The 7,984-nt window shown below is 37.3% G+C and overlaps 1 protein-coding gene across 1 annotated transcript; it reads left to right on the forward strand.

Moving 5' to 3' along the window:
- The first annotated feature begins 951 nt into the window (after positions 1–951).
- Positions 952–6,093, forward strand: LOC110806213 (putative casein kinase II subunit beta-4). The gene is made up of 5 exons (XM_022011856.2): positions 952–1,528; positions 3,194–3,412; positions 4,434–4,543; positions 4,652–4,817; positions 5,698–6,093. Exons 1-5 carry the CDS (start codon positions 1,285–1,287, stop codon positions 5,832–5,834), a joined length of 876 nt encoding a protein of 291 aa, XP_021867548.1. The 5' UTR covers positions 952–1,284; the 3' UTR covers positions 5,835–6,093.
- The last annotated feature ends 1,891 nt before the right edge of the window (positions 6,094–7,984 follow it).

A 7,984-nucleotide genomic window follows, 5' to 3' on the forward strand; every position in this document is an offset into this window, starting at 1 on the left:
GGAGTCTGACCACAATGTACTGGAGAAATGGCTAAGAGAATTTGATAAGCTAATTATTGATGTGGACTGCCCATAAAACCTTATGATGAATAGTGTTGTATATTACCTTAGGAATAAAGTTGATTTATGGTGGCTTTAAAAGTGTAAGGGCTTGAGAGTTGAGAGATAAGTTATCCCAACTTGTTTTGAATTAAGTAAAGTGTTATCCAAAATGGATAAATGATTGAATTGAGGATACCATGCATTCAAGTAGTAGAGTTGAGATTTCTCATACCCATTAGACCTAATGTCAGTCCATTTCTAGAGGGATCCGACTTTTTATTGGTTGGCCAGGTTCAAAGCCAAGATTGACTGTGAGAAATAGAAAGTTCATTTGAGATCAAATTTGGGTAAAGTGGAATTATATCGTTGCTTTGGTAAGCCTAGGAGTGTAGGAATCATTTCAGCCATAAAGTTAGTGAAGCTAATTAGTAAAGGAAACCCTGTATTTATGTGCAATGTGAGAGACCTCGAAAGCGAAACTAAGGTTAAGTCAGAGGACATTGCAGTTGTGAATGAGTTTTTAGATGTATTTCCGGAGAAGATCTGGAAATGCCTCCGAATAGACCTATCGATTTTACTACAGACTTAGTACTGGAACTGCATCTACTTCGAAAGCTCCGTATCGAATGACTCCAGCAGAAATGAGTGAGTTGAGGGGTCAATTGAAAGACTTGTTGGATAAGGGTTATATTAGACCAAGTACATCACTATGGGGAACACCAATTCTGTTTGTGAAGAAGAACACCAAAAGTGTGAGACTATGTATAGATTACAGAGAGCTCAATAAAGTTACAATAAAAAACACGTATTTTTTTACCTAGGATAGACAACCGGTTTATACGACACATAATAGTTCATTGTATATTTATATGTGTGAGCATGTTGTACATACCATAATGCACATCATGCCTTTAGAAGTTACTCTTTGGGGTGAAAATTGAAAATCTATACTACATTTGAAAAGAGTGGAAAAATTAAGGAAAGAAAAGTGACCAAAGAGAAGAGGGGGTTGCTCTCTCATCATCGTCGTCACCTTCTTCATCATCACCTCTTCAAATTTCCCAGATTATTATCATTCACCCCCAATTTTATTCAACAATGCCCTAATTTCACACACCTCTCTAAAAATCAAAATTAATATTCTAAATCATGTCCGCCATTTACAACCCATAAGCTTACCTCATCTTCTTCCTTCTCTCTCCTCAATCCCAATTTCGTATTCCAATTTTTGGGGCGAAAATTATGCACAGAGAAAGAGGTAATGTCGGCGGTGTGCCGTCGAAGTCGTCGGAAATCGGAAGTATTGATCGGAAACGCATCAATGATGTGTTAGATAAGCATCTCGATCGAAGCTCCCCTTCGACTTCGAGGGGATTGAGCACTAACCCCAAGGATAAAGAATTTAGGGTTTCTGCGCCTTCGAGTTCTATCGGAAAAACGCCGCCTGATTTCTCTGATTTGAATAATTCCAAGGATCTCTCTGATGGTTGGTAACACTTTCTTAAATTAGCTCTAGAATATATTTTTTTAGGGTGAATTTTTGTTGCATGTGTGCATTTGTTCTCAATTTGGGATTTAGGGCTCTTGTTTTTTCCGAGGATTTTGAGCTTCTATTGAGCTCTCGTAGCTATTTGGCCTAATTAGTATTGAGCTTGTACATGGATTAATTGATTGTTTGTTATGCTATAGGAGCTAGAACTTAGTTTTATTGGGAGGTTGAGTAATTTGTTTAATTGGGTAGAAATGTGGTGGTCACAGTTATGCCTTTATATGATATATCCTTACATTCAGGGTTTGTATTATTGTCTCGGTATGACGACTTTCATAGTTTTCAGTTGCAGAAGTTTTTCTATTTGAATGGCAGAAGATTGTTGTCTGCTTTAATTTGTAATTGATGAAGGTAGTGGCAAACTGGAATTGTTCCTTCACATGTAGGAATGTTCCGAAATACAGAATATGTATCTGGTTAGTAGTTGTAACTGTAAGCTGTCGAGAATGATAATGTTTGATCTCTATGATTAGGGGAATTGTGTTCCTCTTGCATTATTGACAGTATTTGAGCTCTACCAATCGAAGGAGATCTTATTCTTTATGTTCACACAAATCGACCATTTTAAAATAAAGGTCGATCTGCATAACCTGACTACTATTCATTTATTTGTATGTTCAATATCTCTAGCATGTTGGTTATTGTAAATTACATCAGTCTATTAATCTATTTAACTTCTCTAGTATCTGTCAAAGTCAATCCTCTACTCATTGCAGAACTTTTTAGCTTAGGGGTAGCTATAAGGAAGATTAGGTATGGAAGGATTTGGCCCTGAAGCAGTACTCTGTGCTTAGTACTTAAGTGGGAATATTGGTGCAAAGGCTAAGAAATGCTCTCCAACTTGCAAGATTTGAATATTTCTTGTCTCTAAGTAATACTCCCTCCTTCCCTTAATACTCTCCCCAATTTGGCCGGCACAAAGTTTTAGGCAATTTAATTGACGTAGTGGAGTATTTTTTTAATATAATTAGTGGGAAATGTGACAAATAAAGGGTTGAGGTGTGGTTGGGGTTGAATTTTTTAATGTTTTTTTAGGAAGTATGAATATATGTGGGTCCTTGGATAAGTGAGAGAAATGATATAATATTAGTGAAATTATGCCATTTATAGAAACAGGGCTAGTATTAACGGACGGCTTTATAAGGAAAGCGGGGCGAGTATTAAGGGACGGAGGGAGTATAATTATGCAACTTCCTTCTGCTATCTGCTTCCTCCGCCCCCTCTCCCCACCCCCCACGCGCGCGCGCACACACACACACACACACCACTTCAGAACAAGGGTACTCTACAGTGAGCTGTCAGTAGTAGTAGCTGACTTTGGACTTTAATTCTGTACTCGTAACTTGGCTTTTTTATCTTTTTGATAAGCCCTTTGAGTCTGTAGACCATCATATTCACTACCTGGTCAATCTTTTTAAGGTGATCTTTTTTTTCTTTGTTTCCCTGATATTAAGATTGTAGGTCTAGCTAGTTTCTCAATTTAATGATTTTTTTATTTATCAATTAGTAGATCTGATCATGTTTTCCTTGTGCACAGATTGAGTCAGGGTTATGTGTTTGAAATTATATTTTCTGATAATTCTTGTTGTTTCTTAATTGCAGAGGAGTCTGAAACTGACAGTGACGAATCCGATGTTAGTGGTTCTGATGGTGAGGATACATCATGGATTTCATGGTTTTGCAATTTGCGAGGGAATGAATTTTTCTGTGAGGTTGATGACGATTATATCCAAGATGACTTCAATCTTTGTGGATTAAGCAGCCAAGTACCATATTATGATTATGCGCTTGACCTCATTTTGGATGTCGAATCTTCTCATGGTAATTGTTGTATTCCTTTTTTTCCGGTATTTTATTAGAAGTTATCCATTTTGGTGCTTGGTGTTACGGAGTACTTGCCTGTCTTAATACATCCACATGGCTTTCTCAATTCTCACTGCTCGCTTAAAAAGAACAAGCTTTACCCTAGAAATAAGAAACACTGGTCAATTGATTTTAATCTTTTGCTTACTTTTGCATATCTTGGTTGGTATTTATATGGTGGAACAAACCAGTCTAAAAAACTATTGATAGAAAATCTTTCCATGTGACGTACAAAGTCATTTGTGTAAGCATGAGAGTATTAAGAATTGCAGAACGAAGGTCAAGAACTCAAGATACATCGGTGACATCTGTGAGCTGTAAGTAATGACACGTGAGACATTGATTCATGACTTTGAAAATGTATATTTTGTTAAGTAGAATTTTGACTAAGATATATAACCAACTAGTATGTTGCTGGTATCACTGTTTTCGGTGTAAGGGTCTTCAGATTTCGCTGATTTTGTAATTTATTTGTTCCTGAAAGGTTGCTCTTTTTTGTATCTTGTGGTAATGTATTAGTTTGGAACAATTTGTTTTTCCCTCTCTTTTGCTCTTTAGTCTTCTCTCGTGGAAGTAGTTGGTCTCCTTCTCTATTTACTGTCACTAAGCTATGAATGCCTTTTCTAGATAAAGGGTGAGGTGAGGTCAGGAGTGGGTGTTACACATTGATCTTCAAAGAGCCTTTTCTTCATGTTACCTTCTTCTTTAGAAGAAGTGTCTCCTTTTAGTTTCTCATCTTTATATTTTCCTGGTATACCTTGAAACATAGCCACTTTTTGTAGTCCTTTGACGGAAGCCTCATTTGAAAACTACTCTATGCCTTAGCTCCGTCCCTTCTCAGAATCAAATATACTACATGGATTCTCGTTGGTTTGTATTTATGTGTTAATTCTGAAGGATGCTATTTTTAAGCTATATTTGGCGGCTCTATGATTTTTCTCCTGATCCTCTTGATCAGTGTCCCTATGACATATTTTAGGTGATATGTTTACGGAGGAACAGAATGAGTTGATAGAATCTGCAGCAGAGATGCTTTATGGCCTGATTCATGTCCGATACATCTTGACTACTAAAGGAATGGCTGCAATGGTAAGATGTTTCTCCTCTATTTGTTTCCACTAACCTAATACCCTAATCTTCCTTTTGGAGGAAATTTCAGTAGTTTTCTTATATGTTAATATATTTGTGCTTCTGCAGTTAGAGAAATACAAAAACTATGATTTTGGGCGTTGTCCTAGGGTTTACTGCTCTGGGCAGCCTTGCCTTCCTGTTGGCCAATCCGACATTCCACGATCAAGCACTGTGAAAATCTACTGTCCAAAATGTGAAGACATCTATTATCCGAGATCCAAATACCAAGGCAGTATCCTTATAGCGTGAAAGCTAGATACGTTTTTTCTGCATCATTTATGACTTACAATGTGCTAGTATGCAATACTTGCATCACCTTCCTGTCCTATTAATTCTGTGCAATGTCCTTTTTGGGGGGGAGGGGGGAGGATTAGAGAAAAGGTGATCCAATAATTGTTTTGTGCCCATACCCTAAATAACAAAATAACACATATGCTAAGAGTGTACTTTCACTTACATAATATGTAGTATATTGTTGTACGTCAATCATGTGCCGGCTAAATGGAAAGTACTGCTTAAATATAAATGTGTGTATACTTTACTGGCAGAGACTCATAGACGGCACGGTTGGAATTTGGATAGGTCAACAACTTGAATCCTGACCTTTTTTTTTTATGGGGAAACTGGAATCCTGACTAGTTCTCTTTGGATTGTAACTTATTTTATGGAAGTTGAATTCGTTTCATTGGTTAGACTTTGATTTGAATCCTATGTGTGTAAATGTGTGTTTTCAAGTTAATTGCCGGAGTTGATTGAATCGAGGTTCTGGAATCTGGAGAATGTAAAGGCGGACTCCAAATATGACGAGTTAAGTTATCTATTGTCTTGTCTTGTCTTGTCTTGGGGATAAAGAATGTGTATTATGTTCTTGTTTGAGCTTCATATCTCCATGGATTGCAACACATTCTATATCCCCAAGACAGGCTACTCTCAATTAAACGGTAGTAAAATCAATATATGAAGTAAACCAGTGCGTAAGAATGGTTTTTGTTATCTGGCATAATTTCCAGTAATCGGCTCAATTCTGACTTGTAAGTTGGTAATGTTCTATGTGAATTATGTTCTTGTTTGAGCTTCATTTCTCAATGGACTGTTTCCTTGACATTAAGAAGATATAGATGGTGCTTACTTTGGTACTACATTCCCTCACCTTTATCTGATGACGTATGGGAACCTCAAGCCAACACAAGCAAATACTACTAGGAGCTATGTGCCAAGGATTTTCGGTTTCAAGGTGCACAAGCCTTGATTGATGCCAGCATTTTATGCTGCATCTCACAATGCCGAAAAACCCACTGCTTAGCAGTGTTCTGCGTTTTGTTTTTTTTTTCCTTATCGAGTAAATATGCTTCAAATTTTCCAGGTAAAATGCAGTGGCTTTTGCAAATTCACAAATGAACTTTTAGAGAAGTTCTATGTACAATGGCTAAAGCCACATTCAAAGTTGTTAGTGACAGTGTGCATGTAATTTTTATTTTTATATTTTTATTGATAATCAGTTAGTTTCACATTTGTTGTCTCCCACCTTTCTTAGTATTGTAGCCTTTGATCATCATCCTGCATTTTTTACTTGGGAATCATCAGTACCAATGGAATTCTACAGTGTATATTAGCAATTTTTCTGAGATCGGACATACGGAAAATTGTTCAAATTGCTGTTCGTGTAAGGATTTTTTGGTTTCAACATCTTAAAAAAATTCATTTTTGTTTTTTAATGCCTTAGTTAGATTATATATTATTGGGTGATGATAAAGGTCGTATGTTGTGACAATCTTAAGTTGATGCAATTTGTAGAAAATGATGCATGGTCTTACTCTAGATTTCTCATAAGTCACATGTTGTGTCATACTAGGAGTCTACTACTTTGCTGTTTTTACTTTTAATGTTTTGTAGTGATCCTAGCTAGTTTTGCCTCTAGCATCAACAAACATTTTTTCCTAATGTGAAGTTCAACATTAGGGTTAGTTACTCCTTGAGTGATAGCCGTTTGTAAGACAAAAAAGAAAAACACTAAAATATAAATCGAAAACTCTGGACGGAAATTTCCAAGAGAAACCAAAATTGAATCTTTGATCTTTCTACATGGTATCAGAGCACAGTCTGTATGATCTTAGAAAAAGAAAGTTCAAAGATTTAAAAACGAACCAAAAGCTTTAACAAATCTCTCAACTTCCTGCTCTAACAAAATTGAGATGGGAGAAACACAAAACCAAGCACTAAACCCTTACAAAGACCCTATTTTCATTGTTATCAATGAAAGTGCTTCAACAACTCTGAAGTATTGTTTTTGATGGAAACAACTTCCTGAACTGGACTAGAAGTATAAGAATAGCTCTTGGAGTGAAGAACAAACTGGCTTTCCTTGATGGGAAACATCCTAAACCTAAGGACGGTGAGGATGATATCAAAAAATTGATCAGATGTGACTGCATGGTCAGATCATGGTTCTTGGCTACTATGAAGCCTGAAATTGCACGCAGCCTAGTATGTATGTAGTTTACTAAGAATCTTTGGGTTGAGATAGTAGAGAGATATGACCAAACAAGTGCACCTCAGTTGTTTTAACTCAAGAAAGATCTCGGGGAATTTCACCAGAATAACTTGAACATTGGAGAGTACTATTGCAAACTAAAGGAATTGTGGGATCAGAATCAGAACCGGAGGAGATACCTAAGGGCCATTGTGGAGACATGATCAAATGTACTTGTGACAAGCGACATTTATATCGCTCTAAACCTTTATTTTCTTATCATTTTCTTCTAGTTTTCGTTCTTATTTCTTCTTTTATTTCATGATTTTACTTATATTTTAATTTAATTGAATTCGTAATGATTCTTAGTTTAGCTCGTTTTCCCTTAGTTTTTATTCGTGTATATTATATTTTGTAGGAATTTGGACAGAGTTAGAAGGGGAAAAGGAAATTCAAGCCTATGGTGCGCCTGCGCATAGTTGTAAGTGACCGCACGAGCTTGCATAAGGAGATTTCAGCAGTATTGAGTATTGACATTTGCAGAAGGGTGCGCCCGCAACCATGTCGGTGAACCAGCACAAAATCGAAAAAAGTTACAGGAACTTTTGAAAAATCTCATTTTCAGCTTTCCAGAGAGGTACGCCCGCACCCCCTATTGGTGCGCCCGCACCAGCCTCTTTAGCTGTTTTTGGAGATGCTATTGCGCCCTCAATGCGCCTCATCGACTCAGAGGCGTGCGCCCGCACCCATTATGGTGAGCCCGCACCTTCGTCGTCATTTTGGATTGCTGATTTTCTCTCACTCATCGGTGCGCCCGCACCCGTTTGTAGTGTGCCCTCGAAGACCCAGAGTGTGCGCCCGCACCCCTTTGGCGTTCCCGCACCAACGTCCGGATTTCTTATTCTTTAGTTTATTTTTGTCTTTTTTAG

Source organism: Spinacia oleracea, chromosome 2 (genome assembly GCF_020520425.1).
Source record: "Spinacia oleracea cultivar Varoflay chromosome 2, BTI_SOV_V1, whole genome shotgun sequence".
NCBI lineage: Eukaryota > Viridiplantae > Streptophyta > Magnoliopsida > Caryophyllales > Amaranthaceae > Spinacia > Spinacia oleracea.